At 45.2% G+C, this 22,692-nt stretch overlaps 1 protein-coding gene across 1 annotated transcript; it reads left to right on the top strand.

The window, feature by feature from the left end:
* The first annotated feature begins 2,602 nt into the window (after positions 1 to 2,602).
* On the top strand, positions 2,603 to 8,731 carry LOC141167476 (olfactory receptor 1496-like). The gene is made up of 3 exons (XM_073654878.1): positions 2,603 to 2,752; positions 6,657 to 7,592; positions 8,621 to 8,731. The coding sequence occupies exons 1-3, from the start codon at positions 2,603 to 2,605 to the stop codon at positions 8,729 to 8,731; spliced, it is 1,197 nt and encodes a 398-aa protein (XP_073510979.1).
* The last annotated feature ends 13,961 nt before the right edge of the window (positions 8,732 to 22,692 follow it).

The raw sequence follows: 22,692 nt of genomic DNA, 5'->3' as shown, positions 1-22,692 counted from the left end.
GGGCGAATATGTTCAGGGCGCTGTGATGGAGTAGACCAGTCTATTCACAATCTCTTAGAGATTGATAGCGGCATTTAACTAGCTAACTGTCGGATCACCATTCCATTCACGGCAGTCAGGGGAACAGGTCAGCTGTACATATCAGCTGTCATGTGCCTTGAAAAGTGCGGTCTCAGCACCGGAGCCTGCACTAAAGGGAGGGATCCGATGTGTGTTGTACTATTATGACACGTCGGAAAAGGGTTAAGCTTCCTTGTAGCACATCCTACATTAGCAAGATTACAGCTGGTACATCTAATCATGTAGACAACATTTTCAGAGTTACTGTTTATATACTGTTTCATTTTGAATTGTTGTGACTCATCATGATTTCTAAACATGTGTGTGATAGCAGATTGTTTACATGTACGGCATATATTTAGCAGAGCCAACAACATAGTCAAAACCAAGAACCGACAAGATCTTATTATCCATAACAGCCGCAACCACCAAAAATCTACCACTCAGAATGATAATAAACCTGTTTTACAGTATCTTCGACATTTAGCCCCCAATTCAATAAAATCAAATCTATTTTTCTTAAACACATTCCCATCCTCTATGAGGATTCTATGAGGAATCTCCCATTTGAGGATCTGGCTGCTTTGTTGTTGCTAAAAGAGCAATCACTTTGGGCAGCATATTGTCCCCTAGTCACTTTAAAGCTGACCGACAGCATAAAACTTGGCTAGAGCATCCTGTTGCATTTATGCATATGTGGCAGTAATATATGCTGTACATGTAAACATTCTGCTGTCACACGCATATTTGAAAATCATGACGAGTCACAACAATTCAAAATTAAACAGTATATAAACTGTAACTCTGAAAATGATGTCTACATGATTAAATGTACCATCTGTAATCTTGCTTACATAGCATATACTACTAGGAGGCTTAAAGTTCATATTTCAGAACATCTCACTGATATTTTTTCTCCTTCCAACCTACTTTGCACAGTTTCCCATGTGTCAAAGCACTTTATTACCTGTCATGATTACTCCACCAATTCTCTGAAAGTGTTTGGCATTGAAAGAGTGGAGAGATTAGCTAGGGATGGAGACAGCAAAAGATGCCTGCAGACCAGGGAGGCATTTTGTATTTACAACCTGGGTGCCTGCTTCCCCACAGGATTAAATGACCAAAGAGAAATTATGTATCATTATCATTATATATCTTTTTTTGTCTCCCTTGTTGTCTTTATTTTATAGTGAGTACTGACCAGTGCTCTTTTCTCCCTTTCCCTAGTGTCTGGGCTTCCTTCCCCTCATCTCTTTATATTGGACTAAGTCTTTCCCACACTGTGCGTTACATTAGCACCGGCCATGCAAATATAGGAAAAAAAAATGACTGCTGTTTATTTTTATTTTTGTGTTTGTGTTTTTTTTTTGTGTGTGGCTGTTTTTCTTGATTCATGGATCCCATTGCTGAGCTGTCAGAGCAGCTGCATAGGTCTCTGGAGGTGACTGATCTCTGCTATGAGTTTCAGGTGCAGCAACAGCGGCTGCAGGTCCCTAGTTTTGGGGTGTCTGCAGGTAGGGCAAATGGAAAGCAGGAAGTGCTGGGAGGAGGTGGACGACAGTTGTTTCTCACTCTAACTAGCGCTTCTGCGATGTGATCATCTCCTCTATTGGACTATTGTTTCTGCATTTTAAAGCTGGCACCGCAAGTTTACACGATGTGCATTTGCTATTAAGGTTCAGGTGCGGTCATTATGCATTTAGAAGGTGGTGCAGGCTCATTCTTCATTTATCGACATTTTATTTGGGCCTGTCCTTTGATTCCTAAGCAAAAGGAAACTCAATTGACTCTTGGTAGTGTAAAGTGGCTGCCGAACAGGTTGTGGACCGGAGGCATGTGTCCCCTAAGTGCCAAGCTTTGGCTATGAAGAATCCAGAGAAGCAGTCTCCAGAACACATAGTGCTGAGAGGAATTTAATGGGCCTGGATTACAGGGCCGGGTTTTTCGAGCAGAGCAGCTGAAAGAGCTGGGGGGAGAACAGCTGCTCACTTACATCCAGTCCAGGACTTGGAAGGCTGATTTAAAAACAGCTGCGCCTGTCTCAGTCTGTCTGTGTGTGTTGCGCAATGTGAGCAGACATTGCATGTGCTCCTTAGACTCTGCAGGAGGCAGAGAAAAGCACTTTGTTTAAATATCTGCGGCCGTGCTGCATGGACTTGTTATTTTGAGCTCTGTTCTGTTATTCCTTTTTGTGCCAGGAAAAGGCTGTTACTTTTGTTTCCTCACTGGTGTATGGACACTAAATAAACTTACCAGCTTGTTTGAACCTGGGGACTGCATCACTGTGTGAACCTGTGCCTACCTCCAACATGGCTCAGTGAGTACAAATCCCTACAGTAGTCTGGAGTTGAATAAGCCAGGGGTGCATTTATTGTCATCCTGCAGTTCCCGGTTTGTTCTGACAGCAGAGGTGGTGCTAGTGAGCAAAACCTGGAAAATTTCTGTGTTTATTGACAGTGGAGCTGGAGTCACCATGGTTGATGCTGAGTTTGTGAGAACTCATGGTCTTGGTGGTTATACTTTAGCTAAGCCCATTCCCATTATGGCCATAGAAACAGCGCCACTTGCACAGAGAGCTCTGACTCAGATTGTAAATGTTGTAAAACTGAAGGTGGGGTCGGTCCATTGTGAGATAATTCCTTGCTATGTCCTGGACATTCTTACCACCCCAATTTATTTTGTGTTTATCCTGGTTGGTGAAATATAATCCGTTGGTGGATTGGAAATCCAGGGAGATCATTGAGTGAGGAGATTACTGCCATGACAACTGTTTAAATATTTCCTTTTCTATAGTCTCTACAGAGACCTTAACTGCATTTTTGTCTGGTTTTGAGGACGTTTTTTGTGAGTGGGGGTGGCAGGATTTGCATATGACAGTCCTATTAGCCTTACCCATGGGGTTAAACTACCAAAGTCCAGACTGTATAATCTTTCTGACCCTGAGAGACAAGCCATGAAGGATTTCAGTGCGGAAGATCTGGAGAAGGGACATATCAGACCCTCATCTTCGCCCATGGCGACAGGGTTCTTCTTCGTAATGAAAAAAGATGGCGGTGTACGTCCCTGTTTAGATTTCCGGGAATTAAATCAAATTGCCATCTGGGATCCATACCCTCTTCCTCTGATTTGTTCAACCAGGTTGTGGGAGCTAAGTTATTCTCCAAGTTGGATTTAAGGGGAGCCTTCAATCTGGTTAGAATCAGAGATGGGTATGAATTGAAAACATCGTTCAAGACCCCTGAAGGGCATTTTGAGAGTCTGGTTTTGCCTTTCAGTCTGACCAATGCACCTGCGGTGTTCCAGCATTTAATTAATGATATTTTCCATCATTTTGTGGGCAAGTTTGTGGTGGTCTATCTGGATGATATTTTGGTTTACTCACCTGATTTTGAGACACATCAGGGACATGTTAGACAGATGCTTCAGATATTAAAGGATATCAAACTATATGCCAAAATTGAAAAGTGTGTTTTCACCATCCAGGAGGTGCAGTTTTTGGGGTGCCCGTTGTCATCTTCGAGTTTTCAGATGGATCTGGAGAATATCCGTGCTGCCCTTGATTGGGACCATCTTGAGAACCTGAAGGCTCTACAATGTTTTCTGGGATTAATTAATTTTTACCAGAAATTCATCCAAAATTATTCAGTAATTGTGAAACCCCTCACTAACATGACAAGGAAGTGGTCGGATTTTTCCAAATGGTCGGATGCTGCCCTGCAGTCATTTTCTTCCTTAAAGAGCAGTTTTGCCACAGAATTTATGCTCAGTCAACCCAATATTTCCCAAATCCTTTATTGTAGAAGTTGATGTGACGGAGTTGGGGGTTGGGACTGTATTGAATCAGGGTCCGTCCCCTGGTATTTTGGTGCCCATGAGCTTTCTTTTCTAAAACATTATCTTCGGCTGAAAGAAATGATGACGTGAATAATAGAGAGTTTTTGGCAATTAAATTAGTGTTCGAAGAATGGCAACATTGGTTGGAGGGGGCTGTACGTCCTTGTATTGTTATCACTGACCATAGGAACCTATCATACCTTTAATCAGCTAAACTTCTCAACCCTGGCAAGCTAGATGGTACCTGCTTTTTAATAGGTTAAATTTTGTTGTCACTTTCCTTCAAGTGGTCAAAAATGTCAAATTTGATGCTTTGTCTCGGAGCTTCCCTGGTGTTGGTGACCATAAGAACCCTTCCCCAAGTTTACAGATGGGGGTTGTCATATTGCCATTGTACCCTGAACTGAAGGGTGAGGTGTTGGAGGCCGAAGGAGATGTCCCTGCCTCCTGCCCTTCAGGAAGGTTATTTGTACAATCTAATCTGTGCCGCAAAGTAATTAAGAAACATCACAACTCTGTGCTTGTTGGTCATCCAGATGGTAAGGCAACTGCGAACCTCCATTCTCATCATTTTTGGAGGCTGGGGTGCATTGGGATGTTGTTGAAAACGTATCTGCTTGTAATATTTGCACGCGTTCTAAAGTATCGCATACCGGTATGTCTGGTACTCTTCTTCCGCTACCTATTTCTAGTAGGCCATCGACACACTTGTCCATAGATTTAATTACTGACCTACCCGTATTTGCAGACAAAATGATGCTTTTGGTGGTTTTAGATAGGTTCATTAAAATGGTTCACTTTGTTGCATTCCGAATACCAAGACTCTTTCTCTTGTGTTTATAAATGAGATTGTGAAGCTTCATGGGGTTCCCTCCGATGTGGTGTCAGAAAGCATTCTGCTCTCAACTGTAAGTGCAGCTGTCCTTTTCCTCTGCCTTCCATCCTCAGTAAAATTGACAGCCCGAGTGCTTTAATCAGAATTTGGAGACTTACCTCAGGTGTTTTGTCTCCGAAAAATAGGAAGATTACTTACTACTTACCGCTGGCAGAATTTGCTGTAAACATACATCGTCAAGAATCTACCGGCAGGTCACCATTTTTTGATGCATACGGTTAGCATCCACAGTTTGGTACTTTTAGTGGGGGAGGAGCTTCAGGGGTTAATGAGGAGGAATGTTTTTCTTTGTCGCTCTTCTCGGTGTGGCAGACAGGTACAAACATATGGCTGACACAAAACGCTTGCCAGGTCCGGACCTGAATGTGAATGAGTTTGTGTGTTTGTCTACCAGGAATATCAAGCTGAAGGTTGATTCTTGGAAGCTGGGATCTAGATTTATTGGTCCCTATAAAAATAACCACCGTCATAAACCCAGCAGTGTTTTGTCTTGAGCTACCTCAGGCCCTATGATTCACAATGTCTTTCACAGGTTTCTTCTCAAGAAATATGTGGAACCTCTTGAGTCCTCACCCCTACCACCACCCACAATAATAGTTGATGGTAATCTGGAGTTTCAGATTTCGAGGATTGAAGATTCTCGTCTCCAATGTCGTTCCTTACAATACTTGGTGCACTGGAAGGGTTATGATCCAGAGGAAAGGATGTGGGTTTCAACATCAGATCTGAATGCCCCCAAGCCAGTTCATTCATTTCACACCTGTTATCCTGATAAAACTGGTCCTGAGTGTCCAGAGGCCACTTGTAGAAGAATGGGTACTGTCACGGGTGTATCAGATGTAACAAACAGTCGCTCAGCATCTGGCTGCAGAATATCTCTGCGTTTGGTATTACTGAAGCTTTCTGAATGCTTCTAGCTTTTGGTCCCTGGGCAACATTCCTCCTGCTCTGATTGACACACCCTGGTCTGGGTGTTTATAAACTCTAAGTCTGTTTCAGGGAGTCGCCGGTGATATTCTCATTTTCACTTGTGAAGGCTTGAAGCTATAGCAGTCAGCTAGCTTTCTCTCTGGTGCCCTTGGAGGATGTTTGGTGTTAGCCCTCTGGTGTCTGCTCAAGCTAAGTTTTCCTCCCTTTGTTTATCTCCCTTGTTGTCTTTAGCTTATAGTGGGGATTGACAAGTGCTCACCTCCTCCCTAATTAGGGCCTAGCTCTAAGGATATACAGGGCTTAGGTTTCCTGCTCGGAAATTGGTGTGGAACCAATATAGGGATGGTAGGGTAGTCAGGGTGTTATTAGATCTGCCTAGGGGTCTCCACTCACCCTTTCCCAAATGTTTGGGCTTCCTTCCTCTCATCCCTTTGTGTTGCACTTAGTCTTTCCCAGACTGTGTATGACACCATCCAGATGAGCTCGTCTATTTCTTTTACAGTAGTCTGAATCCCAAATCATCCACCTTACTCTGTCTAAACATCTAGATGCAAAAGTCACTATGAACTTTGACATCTAAGGTGTCTATCAAACTATACCAGAGTTGTTTCTGATTTTGGCAATTGAAGTGGATGACAGCTGAAACATACAGTTGAAACCCTCTAATAGGAAGCTTGTCATTCAGTCCGTGCTGTGCAGTGAACTAAAATACCACCCCTTAATACTCAAAATCTATGGAATCAGAGGAAATAAATTATATATTCTAGCACAATAATAACACTTTCTGTAATATGGATACCTCCATACATAACAGGTCTATCCTAATACCACATGTATTGTGCCTACCAATAGTTCATTGCTGTCACCTTTTCAGTATACCTGGTTTTGCACTGTGTAGTCCTATAACTAATCATATTTTATTTTGCTATTTTTTCAGGACAACAATCTGACTGTGAATTCAGAATTTTTCCTATTAGGATTTAAAAATGGACAACGTTCAACTATTTTTTTATTCTGTCTTCTCCTGGTAATTTATTGTGGGACAATATTCGGCAACCTCCTGATCATCATCCTGGTGTCCACCAGCAAGAACCTCCACACTCCAATGTACTTCTTCCTCTCACAACTGTCCATCAGTGACATCTTATTGCCCACCGATATTGTCCCCAATATGTTCCACATCCTACTGAATAATGGGGGATTCATTACTGTTAATGGATGTATCATTCAGTTTTATTTCTTCTGTGCATCAGAAGGTTTTGAATGTTTCCTCCTCACAGTGATGTCCTATGACAGATATGTGGCCATCTGCAATCCCCTCCGTTACATCTCTGTTATGACAAGTGACCGCAGTGTGATATTGGCCGCCATCTGTTGGCTTTTGGCTTTTTCTATTACACTGATGTACTGTATAACAATATCAATGCTGACATTTTGTGGACCGAATATTATTGACCATTTTTTCTGTGATCTTGTTCCTTTACTAGAAAGTGCCTGCTCTAGTACTTACACTATTGAAATGGAGGTCTTTATAATGTGTTTACCAATAGTCTTTATCCCTCTCACAGTGATTATAATATCTTATATTAATATAATTGTCACTATCTTACAGTTCCAGTCCAATATCAGTAGACAGAAATCCTTCTCCACCTGTAGCTCCCACCTCATTGTAGTCTCCATATTCTACTTTACTCTATTAAGTGTCTATCTGTTTCCCAAAGGAGAAGAGACCTTAAACTTTAGTAAACTCCTATCACTTTTATATACTGTAGTCACCCCATTGATCAATCCCATTATATACAGTCTAAGAAATAAGGACATCAAAAAATCTCTACAGGAAATGATCAATAAATGTGCAAAATTTAGAAACGATGTAATATTCTCTAGATAAATTATGTGGTTGGAAAGTACTTTTTTTTATTTTGGAAACAGATAGATTTTTCTTTTGTTTTCATCAATTACACTGTGTGCTTTTAAGGAGTTTTTATTTAACTATTTTTAAAATAATGTAGGAATATAAAGCAAGAAACAACTTGAAGAAGGGAAAGAGCAGGATGAACAGCAGTAATTTAATGTGAAGAAGGATACTGAGCTATTCCTGATGAAGATGGGGATTAGGCCGCCCGCCAGTGTGAAAGAGCTGAATGAGACGATAACATCGACCATCAAGGGAGGATGTGGGAAAGTGAACTAATAGGACCCTTGGTCGTGCATGTGAACAAGGCAAGTTGTATGCTGGAATGCTTATGGGTCAATCAGTGTATCCTTATCATCAAGCAAAATGATGACTATGGGATAGGCATGCTTTCAGATTCTCACTATAAAGCCAAAAGAGAATTTTTCCAAATTTTGAAAGTAAATCAAAATTGTTATATTGCAAACTTGTTTTTACAAATAAAAAATCAATTGCAAAAAAATTCTCTACTTCTGCAAAAAAATTAAATTTTAAATTGTCATAGACTGACTAAAATAAACTATTGCTTTTTCCTTTTCTTAGAAATGGTATATAATTACGATGGGTGTGCCCTCAAAAAGGGATGGTCTTTGGGCTGTTTAAATTTTAAAAAACAAAAATTCAGACAATACAGTGTTATAAACAGGCTGCTGGATACTATCGATGACCATCCTCTCCATTTCTCGATAGCTTTACAGTAGTGCATGAAAGTTTGTTAACCCTTCAGAATTATGCACATTCCAGTATATATTGGACATAAAACTTTTCACACAAGTACTAAAAGTAGACAAAGAAAACCAAATCAAATGAGTAAAAAAAATATTAGATTTTGTCAGTTTTTATTTAGAAAAATGATTCAATATCACATGTCTGTGAGTTGCAAAATGATGTGGTCACAATGGAACCAAAGGTAACTTCTAATTAACTAAAGGTCTCTATTAATTTAGCTAATGTTAATGTGCATGGGTTTACCAACACGAGATTGTAAAAACAAAGCCACTGTTCTCAAAAAGAACATTGCTGCCCAACTGCAGTTTGCTTTAGATAACATAGACTAGACAAAAATGTCTATTGGAACAATATTTTGAGGATGAATGAGATGAAATAGAGCTCTTTAGTTTAACTGAAAAGTGTCATGCTTGGTGATAGAAAAATGCTGCAATATAGCATAAAAACCTTGTACCAAATGTGAAGCATGGTAGAGATAGTGTCATGGATTGGGTCTGTTGGCCGTATTTCTGCCTGACCAGCATGTCATCAAGGATAGAACAATGAATTCTGAATTTTACTAGCAAATTCTAAAGGAAAGTGTCAAGATATCTGTCCATGAGCTGAATCTCAAAAGAACGTGAGTTATTCTGCAAGACTACTACCAAAACACAGAAGTCATTCTACAAAAGAATAGTTAAAGAAGAATACAGCTTAAAATTAGAATGGCCATGTCAGGCAAAAGGTATTTTTTCCCGAATTTTAAAAATTAGAGATGTTTTAAAAAAGAAAACCCCCCACCCCTATCCATTTGTAAGAAGACATAGAACTGCAGTGCTGGCCCCCACCCTAAGAATTTTTATTAGCGTCGTAAACCCTCAGTGTAGTGCAGCTTCTAGCTCAAACTAAATTATTCCCTCCAAAATTCCCATTGTTTAAAAGCTTGTACAGTTAATGTAGAATTTAAAAACGCACATGACGGTCACTAACCCAGGGACCAGATTTTTGGAATGTTCACATTTTCCTGGTTACAATGATATATTTTTCATAACTGGGATACCCCCAGAAATCGAGGAATTGGTTTCTTAGCTTCTGAGCATCATAGAGAGGTCCTGTTTAATATCCATTTGCATGAAAATTTGTGACAGCCAACATGATGTCTCCATCTTGGATGTGGGACCCCCCCACACCAAGATATGAAATCTGAAGGTTTCTATGTTCTATGCAGCTGGGTGGTTTCACAAAACCGAGCCCCAGTGTGAGGTAGACAAAATGGGTGGTTCCTAATAATTTGGCCCTGTTATTAAAAAGCAAATCGGCCATTTTCAGGTCATTCTTCTCAGGGACATCAGACGCACGCATACCACGCGGCGTAGAAGAATCATGTCTAATTTCCGGGGAGCCGTCCCACCCACAGAATTTGAGACCATCACCTTGTGAAGCAGGTTTTGCTATTACTTATCCCTTTTATTTTAATAACTGTTTATGCATACATGTAAATTGTCTCCTTTATAATATCTTGTATATATTTTGGAAACACTGCCCCCCTTTTGGGAGTAAATCATTAATTATTTACCAGTTTCGTCCTTCTTGTCCTATGTCGAGCAAACACGTTCCTCACCCGCTAATTCACGTTACCTACCAGGTACCCAATCCACCTGTTAAGCGATCGGTGGTGGCAGTATACCAGTATTTATGTGATATTGTGGTTTGAGGGTGGCTGGTCGGAGTCATATATACGTTCCTGGAAGGAACTGGTGGTATATATACGTCCTGTCACATCACGTGCCGCAATAGTCGACATAAACTAGAGCAGCGGCACCCGTGCTTATCCTCGGTCAATGCCGTGTTTGACCAGCAGGATAAGGGGGCACCAGAGAGCTGCAAGGTCTGACCCAAAAGTGGGTGTCGTTTTCCTGACAAATTGGTGGCAAGCGGTGGGATCATAGGACATTAGTGATCTGGTTTGAGCAATCATTCCTCTCACTAAAAGCTTGCACGGTTCTTACCTGGACCCTGCACAAAAGTTTTGAAGATCGAACTCAGTGTTTATTAGTAGAGATGAGCGTTGTTCTACTCGAACTGTTCGCCAATCTCAAATTCGAGCTGTTTTGGGCGGTGTTCGAGCCGGTCGGCGAACACGAACAATTTGAGAAAAATTCGGCTGTTCGAGGTTATGTTCGATAACTGTTCGTGCACCAAAATCATAACTGGATTTTTTCTCAGTAATGATGAAAATTAATGTTAATACGCAGTTTGAGTGTACAGCGGGGCGGGGGGAGGGGCAGGGGATGGATCTCTGCAGGAACTATGAAGATCTCCATATTTTTTTCTCTTTCCCGCATTTGCAGTGGGGAGGTGCAATCTGTCAGCCTATCAGCAGCGCACACACGGAGCGAAGTGCTTTTTTTCACACAAGCAAGGGCATGTGTGATTGGCAGTGTATGTCACATGTCCTTGCCCTATAAGACCAAGCCATTTTACCCGTCGCCACCATTTTCTCACTGCTGCAGCTGCGTGTTAGACGGCACCGCTGTTGCTGTGTGCGCTATACCTTGTTAATTTCAAGCCAATTTTCGCACAAATATACAGATAGCTTGGGAGTAGGGAATAGTTGTGATTGCAGTCCTTTTAAGGACTAGGTTACAGCATTTCCTACGACTTTTATCAAGCAGGTCTGTGCTCTTAAATAGATAGATTGTGGGAGTAAAGACTAATTGTAATTGGAGTCCTTTTCAGGACTAGGTTACATCAGTTCCTATCAGTTTTTGCCAGGCAGGTCTGTGCCAGTGCTGTGCAAGTTTTTTTCACAGCATTTGGCTGAATCTAGCAAAGCTAATCCTTTTTGGCCTATTGCAGAGTGTGTTAGTCAGTGGAGTAGCCTATCTGTGTTGCAAGATATACCACCTGTGTATAGAATACCAATTTTTTTACTGCACCTAGTGAAGTAAAATCTTTTGGGCATAGCATCATTCTATTAGTCCATCTATACTGACCTCCATCAGGTTGCAAACTGAATATAATTTTTTTCTGCATCTAGCTCTGAAAAAATATTTGGGCTTCTAGCAGTGTGTGGGACTTGGTCTATTAGTCCATCTATACTGACCTCCATCAGGTTGCAAATTAAAAATAATTTTTTTCTTCATTTAGCTCTGAAAAAATATTTGGGCTTCTAGCAGTGTGTGGGACTTGTTCTATTAGTCCTTCTATACTGACCTCCAGCAGGTTGCAAATTGAATATAATTTTTTTCTGCATCTAGCTCTGAAAAAATATTTGGGCTTCTAGCGGTGTGTGGGACTTGGTCTATTAGTCCATCTATACTGACCTCCATCAGGTTGCAAATTAAAAATAATTTTTTTCTGCATCTAGCTCTGAAAAAATATTTGGGCTTCTAGCAGTGTGTGGGACTTGGTCTATTAGTCCATCTATACTGACCTCCATCAGGTTGCAAATTAAAAATAATTTTTTTCTTCATTTATCTCTGAAAAAATATTTGGGCTTCTAGCAGCGTGTGGGACTTGTTCTATTAGTCCATCTATACTGACCTCCATCAGGTTGCAAATTAAAAATAATTTTTTTCTGCATCTAGCTCTGAAAAAATATTTGGGCTTCTAGCAGTGTGTGGGACTTGGTCTATTAATCCATCTATACTGACCTCCATCAGGTTGCAAATTAAAAATAATTTTTTTCTGCATCTAGCTCTGAAAAAATATTTGGGCTTCTAGCAGTGTGTGGGACTTGGTCTATTAGTCCATCTATACTGACCTCCATCAGGTTGCAAATTGAATAAAAAAATTTTCTGCATCTAGCTCTGAAAAAATATTTGGGCTTCTAGCGGTGTGTGGGACTTGGTCTATTAGTCCATCTATACTGACCTCCATCAGTTTGCAAATTAAAAATATTTTTTTTCTGCATCTAACCCAGCCAATAGTTTTGGCCTAATACCACAGTTTGGCCAGTCAGCTCTGCTCGGTTACCATCCATTGTTTTTTTGTGCAAACAACTCCAGAGTTGTGAATTAGTTAACCACCAAAATGAGTGGAAAAAGGCCTGCTGCTGGTGGAAAGGGGAATAGGCGTGTTGGGAAGGGGAAAAAAGGTTGTGTCCGTGGGGTAGGTGCAGAAGAAAGACCATCTTCCAGCCAAACTAAAATGTCTACTTCTTTTAGCGGACAATGTGATAAGATCCCTTTCTTACGGCCACGCCAATCGCTACAAATTCCAGATGAGGCACAAAAACAGCAGGTGCTTCAACGGATATCAAGTGCTCCTTTAAGTGGGCTCTCCTCCACATCAACTTCAACATCACAAATACTCCAGTCCTCAAAGGTGTCACCCAAATCGCACTTGCTTCCTCACAGCTCCCAAATCTCCAGCTGCCCGTCTGAGTATGAGGTAGAACAGATGGTTGAGTCTGCAGAGCTGTTTACTCATACTATAGCCTGGGAATCAGAGGTCGACTCCAGTGCTTCTGTGAATACAGACGAGGAAATGATCTGCACTGATGCCCAGAATCTTTTTGAGTCGGATCCAGGACCAGACGCTGAAGGTTCTGACCATAATGTAGACCCTCATTCCCAAACTGTAACTCCTGTTGGTGGAGACAATGAGGAAGACGATGATAAGACTCAAATACCTGATTGGAGCGACAACTTTAGTTTTTTGTCAGGGCAGGAACAGGTTGGCTCTGAGGACGACGGGTGTGATAACGCACAGGGTGATGATGATGAGGTCGGAGATCCCACTTACTGTCAACCCACAGTCAGCCAAGAGATGAGGTCAGCAGAGGAGGTGGAGGAAGATGCTAGTGACGACGAGGTCAGGTTGCACCTTCCTGGACAGAGACGTAGTACTGGAAGCACGTCAACAACTGCATCCTCAAACACAACTCTGCCTCTCACCACAAGTCGTGGTGGCTCTTCAGGTCGCATGGGTGCTAAGCCTTGCATAGCTTGGGCATTTTTTCAAATCGATAAAGATGACCCAACTCGTGTTATCTGTAACATTTGTCAGCAAAAGCTAAGTAGAGGCCAAAAAATACATAGTTTGAGTACTTCATGCATGAACCGGCACATGGACATGAAGCATAAGTTGCAGTGGGAAGCTCAGTGTGCTACAATGCGGCCTAGCCGGCCGGGCCAACCACCGTCTGCCATATCTTGTGCATCCGCGGCCTCTTCATCCTCTGTGACTGGGGGGACAGCAGTCACACCTGTTTTGGGGCGCAGACCTGCCACCTCTTTACCCGCAACAGCCAGCGTGATTGGCAGGTCATCATTTTCTTTGGAGGTGGTAACACCAGCTGGTCTTGAGCGCTGTCCGACATCGATAGCACCACCTTTGGATCAAGGCAACCTAACATGTCCGCCTGCATCTTCCTCACAGACCGGCAGTTTTCCGGGGACACCCTTATCAACCCCGTCTAAGCACAATAGCCAGCCCTCGGTCCCTCAGATGTGGACAAGTAAAAGACCATTTCCTCCTAGCCATGAGAAAGCTAAGAGGTTGAATTTCACCATCTGCAAGCTCTTGGCTACAGAAATGCTGCCTTTCCGCCTGGTGGACACAGAGGATTTTCGAGACCTTATGTCCGTCGCAGTGCCCCAGTACCAGATGCCCAGTCGGCACTACTTCTCAAAGAAAGGTGTGCCTGCGCTCCACCAGCATGTCGCACACAACATCACCGCTTCTTTGAGAAACTCTGTGTGTGACAGGGTGCATTTCACCACAGACACTTGGACGAGTAGGCATGGACAGGGGCGTTACATGTCGCTGACTGGGCACTGGGTAACTATGGTGACAGCAGGACAAGGGGCTGCTGTCCAAGTCTTGCCATCCCCACGAGTTGTGCGTCAATCCTCTTTATGTCAAAGTTCCTCCACTGCTTCTGCCTCCTCAACCTCCTCTCGGTCTTCCACCTGCACCCAAAGCCTGTCTGGTCATGCCACAAGCTTTCTAACTGCGCAGAAGGGATCCTGCACACCTCCTTACTATGCTGGCAGTAGGGCTCAACGTCATCAGGCGGTTTTTACATTGAAATGTCTGGGAAATGTGAGTCACACAGCTGAGGAGTTGTGGTCAGCTCTGGAGAACCAATTTCATGAATGGTTGTCTCCACTGGACCTGAAACCAGGGAAGGCCGTGTGCGACAATGCTGCAAACCTGGGTGCGGCCCTTCGCCGGGGCAATGTCACACACGTGCCTTGTATGGCTCACGTGTTGAACCTGGTTGTCCAGCAATTTTTAGCCCACTATCCCAGACTAGATGGCCTTCTGCAGAGGGCACGGTCGCTGTGTGCTCACTTCCGCCGTTCGCGTCCCGCAGCTCAGCGACTTACATCTCTACAGAAGTCGTTGGGCCTGCCACTTCACCGGCTAAAATGCGATGTGCCTACCCGGTGGAATTCAACTCTGCACATGTTGCAGCGACTGTGGCAGCACCGACAAGCCCTGGTGCAATACGTTCTGACGTATAGCCTGGGCCAACGAGATTCAGAGGTGGGGCAAATCACGCTGGAGGAGTGGTCTCAGATCAGGGACCTATGCACCCTTCTGCACAGTTTTGAAATAGCGACGAAGATGTTTAGTGCTGACGATGCCATTATCAGCATGACTATTCCGGTGATTTACATGCTGGAGCACATGTTAAACAGAATTCGGAGTCAGGTGGTGGCACAAGAGGAGGTGGAGGAAGTAGAGGAGGAGGAGTTGTATGCGGAAGGGCTAACATCTGCAAGGTCCAGACGGTCGGCAGCACCAAGGCGGCAGGCATGTGAGGGTGGGGGAGATGATTTTACCAGGGCGCATGGTAGCAGCCAAACTAGTGAGGAAGGTGCAGGAGCCCAGGAAGAAGTGGAGGACGAACTGATGGAAGACTCATCAGATGAGGGAGACCTTGATCACATTTCTGTTGTGCGAGGTTGGGGGGAGAGGACAGAGGAAGGAAGCATGATTGTTACCTCGCCACCAACACAACAGGGACTTGGTGCTCCTGGATGCGCAACACACACGAGTGCCTTCTTGCTGCACTACCTGCAACATGACCCTCGAATTGTGAGAATTAGAAATAATCCTGACTACTGGGTTGCCACACTGTTAGATCCCCGGTACAAAAGTAAATTTGCAGAAATTATTCCTGCCATAGAAAGGGATGCACGCATGCAGGAGTATCAGCAGAGACTGTTGCAGAATCTTACATGTGCTTTTCCACAAAATACCAGTGGTGCACGTAGTGAATCTCACAGTTCCAACTTGCCAACCGTGGGACCGTCAAGTGTTCAGCACTCAAACCGTAACAGAACCACAGTATCTGCTGGTAACATCAATTTTGCGGAATCATTTCACCACTTTTTTAGCCCATCCTTTGCAAGGCCACAGGAGACAAGAAGTCTGACACATAGTCAACGCCTAGAGACGATGGTACAGGAGTATCACCAAGTAAACATTGAAGCCACGACTGTGTCACTGGACCCTTGCTCTTTTTGGGCTTCCAATCTGGATAAATGGCCGGAGCTAGCCACTTACGCCTTGGAGATCTTGTCATGCCCCGCAGCCAGCGTTCTGTCTGAACGTGTGTTCAGCGCTGCTGGTGGTGTGCTGACAGATAAGCGCACGCGGCTCTCCACTGATAATGTAGACAGACTCACGTTCATAAAGATGAACAAATCATGGATCCGAAACGACTTTTCTACCCCTGTGTCATCCTGGGGAGAGTAAAAGCTTGATGATTGGTTAAAATCACCCTACCAACCGTTTTAAGCTTTCAAATTACTAATCATGTTTATCTGTATCTTGACTGGAAAATAATTTGGGCTTTGTAGCAGTGTGCAGCACTGATCCTATTAGGCCATCTATAATAAGCTTCACCAGATTTAAAATTAAAAATAATTTTTAGCTGCATCTAGCCCGGAAAATAATTTTGGGGCTCCGAGATGCGCAAGACACATAAGTGCCTTCTTGCTGCACTACCTGCAGCATGACCCTCATATTGTCAGAATTCGAAGTAATCATGACTACTGGGTTGCCACACTCTTAGATCCCCCAAACTTTTCGATCAACCTTTTCATTTTAATAAAGACCAAAAAAATGGTCATTTTTGAAATTATAAGCATTAGCTGGTTGTTAGAAACTGAAATCAAACAGTTTTCAACTCAAAACTTTATTCTAGGTGATGTTACATTTTCACATAGGACCCCTTGTTCGAAAGGAGCTTCTGAACTCTCTCGTCCATTGAATTTGTCAGGTTTTGGATGGTTTCTGCTTCAATTGTTTTGCATGAGGACAGAATACCCTCCCAGAGCTGTTGCTTAGATGTGAACTGCCTCCCGCCATCATAGACACTCCTTTTAATGATGCTCCAAAGGTTCTGAATGGGGTAGAGGTCAGGGGAGAATGGGGGTCACACCATAAGTTTGTCCCCTTTTATGCCCATATCAGCCAGAGATGCAGATGTTTTATGTGCAGCATGAGATGGTGCATTATCATGCAGAAAAATGATCTTGCTGTGAAATACACGGTTCTTCTTCTTGAACCATGGCAGGAAGTGCTGTTTGAGAAAATCCACATACATTATGGAGTTCATCTTTAGCGCCTTCAGGGATCCTAAAGGGGCCGACAATCTCTCTCCCCATGATTCCAGCCCAAAACATTACTCCACCTCCTCCTTGTTGGCGCTGTAGCCGTGTTTGCGTGGGGTGTCCATCAACCAGCCATCCTCCACTCCATTCATCTGGACCATCGAGCGCTGCACGGCACTCATCCGTGAACAAAACAGTTTTGAAATCAGTCTTCATGTAATGTTTGGCCCACTGGAGCCGTTTCTGCTTGTGTGAAGTGGATAGAGGAGGTCGACAGGATGGCGTATGCACAGCTGCAAACCTCTGAAGGACCCTGCATCTTGTTGTTCGGGGGACGTTGGAGGCACAAGCAGCTTCAAAAACTTGTCTGCTGCTATGACAAGGCTTTTTTGCCGCTGCTCTTTCAACCTGACGTAATTGCCTGTAGGAAAGAGTCCTCAATTTGCCCTTATCAGCACGCACACGTGTGTACTGTGAATCGGCTACATACTTCTTGATTGCCAAGACACTTCATCCTGATCATCGCACAATGTTGATTGTAGTCATGCCTTGACCTAAACACTCCACAATTTGTTGCTTCTCAGCAGCCGACACATCCTTTTTCTTTCCCATTTTGGCAGAAAATGTAGGCTGCTTAATAATGTGAGAGAGCCTTCTTAAGTAGTCTTGCCTTTCATTGGACCCACCTGCCAAACTAATTAGCACATTTGTCTGCAATTGCTTACAGTGATATAAAGAGCCCTGACACACATCACCATCAATGAGTTTAACTGACAAACAAACAAATTCTTCCCTTATCACTCCTAAACACTTTTTGCATAATAATTTGGAACGCGGTGTACATGTGCTTTTCCACAAAACACCAGTGGTTCACGTAGTGAATCTTACATTTCTAACTTGCCAACCGTGGTCTGTATGGAATTGTTCAATAAAGGGCCCAAAATTAAGATAACATAGATGGGAGAGGTCTCTATAAATAGGAATTCCTAAGTATTTGATACCCTGTGAGGGCCAGGCAAAGGGAAAGTTGGACTGGATGGAATCCTATATGGATTTAGGGAGGGAGACATCGAGGGCCTCAGACTTCGCTGCATTGATTTTAAAATTTTACCATGTAACAAAGTGATCTATTTCAGCCATAACAGCAGGGATGGATATATGTGATTGAGTGATATATACTAGGACATCATCAGCAAATAGAGAGCACTTGTACTCGGTGCCTCCCACCTCAATCCACCTAATATTGGGGTTATGGCGAATTGATGAGAGCAGGTGCTCCGTCACTAGGATGTATAAGAGAGGGGACAGAGGACATCCCTGCCTTGTCCCATTGGTGATTGTGAAAGGTGATGAAAATGTTCTGACGCACCCCCTGGGCCTTGGAACACCCGGAGCCGGACCCTTTTTGGTGGATGCTGGTGGTTGTAGTCTTCGTGGCGGCGATCCGGTTCCGTGGCTCAGGGCGGTCAAACCAGTGGCGGAACTATTTATGTGGTTCTGATGTTTAAATGTCCGACTACGCCACCCGTGGATTGCGGTCAGAGTGAACCGCCGCTACAGGGCAGACCGCTGAGGCTGGTGTTGTGGGTGCAGCAGAGCGTAGAATAACTCCCCACGGGAGGAGTATAGCCTCAGGGCAGTGTATGCGGAGGATGGGGGTGATGGTGCAGGGCAGCAGCAGTAACGACACGGAGTCAGTGATGCAGTTCAGGGCCTTTACTCACAGTTCTTATTATCCAGACCACGTCTGCAGGTAACGGCTGCCCACGTCGTACTGTGCTCACCAGGTGAGGGGCTCAGACAACTCCCAGATAACTTTGGAGCGCTTCACAGGACCCCCTTTGTGTGTCCTTTGTCTGGCCTTTCTTACCAACACTTCTGTCCGGCTGCCTCGGGCCTCCTCTTGGTAAACTTGGCGCCAGTTTCCCTGACCCTATGTGGTGCCTTCCTAGCGGGTGGAGCAAGGGGCTGCGCCACATAAAATGTCAGAGCCTCCGGTTTCTAGCTGAGGGTCGTTTCCTGCCTCCACTAGTTCGGGGACCGGTCTCCCCCTTTGGCCTGACCCCTCCACGCAGGTGGATTCGGGCGTGCGGTGGCGACTCGCCCGTCCGCACCCCTGGGATCCCTTCATTCCTCATTCCTGGAGCCTTCTCCGCTCCTCTTCCTTCCTTCTCCCTCTTGCAGGCCTGGGCCTCTGTTACTAGGCCCGCCTCCGGAGCAGAGCTCATGCAGAGCCCCTGCTCCCTGCCACTTCTGCTCAGACTTCTCTGCACTGAACTAAGATGGTGCCCACCTTTTATACTCCCTTCTCAATGCACCCAGGAACTGCTTCCTCCCTGCTCCTGCACTGCAGGGTTCCCCTTCCTCAGTGTTCCCTCCCCCCACTCCAGCCAGGGACAGGGACTGTCGTGCCCATCTCAGGGGCATATTGGTCGCCCTGCCCCACGGCAATGTGGTGTAATGCATGCAGGTGTCGGGTCCTGATCCACACTCCATCCTTATCTGAGAGTGAGATATCACACCTCTGGGTGAGGTGCAATACGTCTGTAGCAACCGAGCCCTCGGTGCTACAGTTCCATTTATCTTCAGCCTAGGTGACGTATTGTGATACAGGGCCGTGATTTTGGCTATAAAAGGGTCCCCTAGACCCCTACCCCAAGCTTTTTAAGAGAATCATATATGGCGTGCCAGGAGACTCTATGGAATGCTTTCTCTGCATCCAACGAGAGTATCTACTTACAAATTTTTAACTGCATCTAGCCCAGGAAATACTTTGTGCCTAGTATCAGTGTCTGCTAGTCAGCGGATTATCCCGGCTGTTAAGCAAGCTACACCACCTGTAGTTTGGACACTTAATTTTTTCAAAGGAAATGCTTCGGGACCACGGGATACTCAGTGAAGAGCATCAGGAGGCACCCCAAGGCATAGGGGCTGGGACTGGCACTAGGATGCCTTGCGGTGGACAGCCGAGCTCGATCCTTATAAAAGCTTTTTAACTGCAGCAGCTTTAGTGGACGCTACTGGAGCTGGAATTACGTGGCTGCTGGCATGAGACTTGCCCTCCAATAGATCCATGTAAATGGATTTAAAGTGTATTCATTCAAATTAGAGGGACAATTTAAATTAAAAAGCTTAGAGCTGCCTCCACCACAGGGGGGCTCTCTCGACCCACCAGCGGACAGGCACCAGTATTGGGAGAGGGGGGCTGGCCGTCAGGGTTCACCGCGGCTCTGGCACAAACCCGGCGACACGGAGGTGGCACGGGCAGGAGCGGACTGGCCGTCTCGACTTCTCACTTTTTGGATTTTAGAAGGGCATGACATGCCTATATCTGTGTCTCCCCCTCCTTTTACTCCTCCACCTCTTTTCTTTTCGCATGACTATATGTACTTGTCACTTTTCCATGTGTTAGTTGTGTCTTCTGAGCAGTTTGTCAGCTTTTGGACACCTTTGAAGGTGTTTTCTATGTGTTTCTATGTGTTTTTGTTTGCCTGCCATTGGTTTTAACGGTGTTCGAAGGTGTTCGACGAACAATTCGACGAACAGTTCGGCGAACACACGGGTGTTCGACGAACCGAACCGAACTCGAACACTACGGGGGTGGCTCAACACTATTTATTAGATCTGAGACAATACTATATGTGTAGCATTTACCCCTACCCTTCTTCGGTTTTTCTTTTCTATTCTTATTTTGGTGAACATGGTCATAGTTTGGGAGTCCTGGTACCGCCAGCAGAAAAAGGTCACTCTTATTGGAATATGTATAACCAGAGGCATTGACCACCGCGACAAAAACAGAGAACAAATGGCTGCTGCACTGGCGCAACTGGAGACTGAGCAAGCCCTTCTCCAGACGTCAGCAGGGCCAGAGGTCAGCCGAGATATGGACAGTACTGCTGCAGGGGTCCCACCTGTAGACGCACGCCGCGTCAGCGACCAGGGCAGCGTGGACCCCTATCTACAGATGGCTCTACAGCAACTTCCTTCAGAGGATCATGAAGGATGGCTGAGAGTAATTCAACAGCACCAGGAGGCCGAGAGAGCCGAGAGAGCCGAGCGAGCGGAGGCCGAGAGAGCCGAGAGTGCAGAGAGAGCCGAGCGAGCCGAGCGAGAGGCCGAGAGATCCCAGCGAGAGGCTGCCAAGCTGCGAGCGGAGGCCCAAGCTCAGAGGGCCCATGAACTGCAGATGGCCCAACTCGGGATCCCAGCATCCACCTCACGGAACGGTGAGACCAACAATGCTACCCTGTTTAAGACACGTCCAGAGCATTTTCCTGTGATGGAAAAGGACAGCGACCTCGACAGCATTCTGAGGGGTTTTGAAAAGACTTGCAGACAATACCAGCTGCCTGAGGAACAGTGGGCGCGATATTTAACTGCAGGGCTGCGAGGCAAAGCTCTGGATGTGTTTGTGGCTCTTCCCCCAAGCCTCGATGGGAACTATGATGCCATTAAGCAGGCCCTAATCCAGAGGTTCTAATTGACTCCTGAGGTGTACCGTGAAAAGTTCCGGAGCCTCCAGCGTGGACCGCACGACAGTTACAGCGATGTGGTGCATGGGCTCCGGACCAACTTTGAGCAGTGGATCCAAGGACTGTCAGCGACCACCTTTGAGCAGCTAAAGGATCTGATGGTAAAAGACCAGTTCCTGCATCTGTGTCCGACTGAGGTACGGAAGTTCATGATGGATCGAGGCCCACCAGATGCCAATAAAGCAGCGCAGATCGCAGACACCTACGAGGCCAACCGAAGACCAGAGGTGCGGAAGCCGGTCGTCGCCAGCTCGAAAGGGGGTAAGCCATCAACCTCCACCCCTGCCCCTGCCAGCCGACCTTCCGGAGGCCTTTTTCCCGTTACCAATGCCCGGCCTTCATCTGATGCCTGCTGGTGTTATTTCTGCAACCAGACTGGTCATCTCAGCGCCACTTGCCCAGAGAAGCAGAAGAAGAACCCCCCATCCAAGGCCCCAGGGCCTAATGCCTCAGTTCTTTTGGTGGGTGGGCCGGTTGGGAGGGCCTGTGAAAACTTTCAGTCTGTCAGGGTGGGGGACACTCTCACTGTAGGCCTCAAGGACACTGGGGCCGAACGAACCCTCATCCGACCCGAACTGGTGTCCACTGAAGAGCTTATTCTGGGAAAGACCATGACTGTCACCGGGATTGGGGGCGTCCGATGCCCCTTGCCCATGGCCCGGGTTTTTATTGATTGGGGTGCGGGGAGTGGGGTGAAAGAAGTGGAAGTATCCAAAAACCTACCTGCAAATGTTTTGTTGGGAACTGATTTGGGGAGGATGCTTGCTAATTATGTCCCTAACACCCCTCCCCGATCTGATATGGTTGGTAAGGTTAATACTGATACTGTGAATGTCAATGCTTTACCTGATGATGATGATGATGATGATGATGATGTATTGGAAGGTGCAGGAGAACTCAGCCATGTCACTCTGCGGGGTGATGTTGCTGAGGATCCCCTAGCAGGAGCAAAGGTCAGTGCCAAGGGTAATGGGGAGAGGCACGAGGACCATGAAGCAGGTGGTGCTGTGCCAGTGACCAGTGTCACAACAGAAGGTGTCCTGGCTGATAGTCGCAGCCCCATATGTAGCACTGTGCCTGAGGTAATGGAGGATGATGGAGAAGTAGTTCTCATGGCGATGCAGGCTAATGAGACGGTGTTATTCCCCGGGGAGATGGCCTATATAGCCGCTGTTTCCCGCTGTTAGAGTGCCCAGAACGCAA

This window comes from Phyllobates terribilis, unplaced genomic scaffold (genome assembly GCF_046119375.1).
Source record: "Phyllobates terribilis strain yellow unplaced genomic scaffold, ASM4611937v1 Scaffold_11__3_contigs__length_659146591, whole genome shotgun sequence".
Classification (NCBI taxonomy): Eukaryota; Metazoa; Chordata; class Amphibia; order Anura; family Dendrobatidae; genus Phyllobates; species Phyllobates terribilis.
This window is presented reverse-complemented; position numbering and strand designations above follow the sequence as displayed.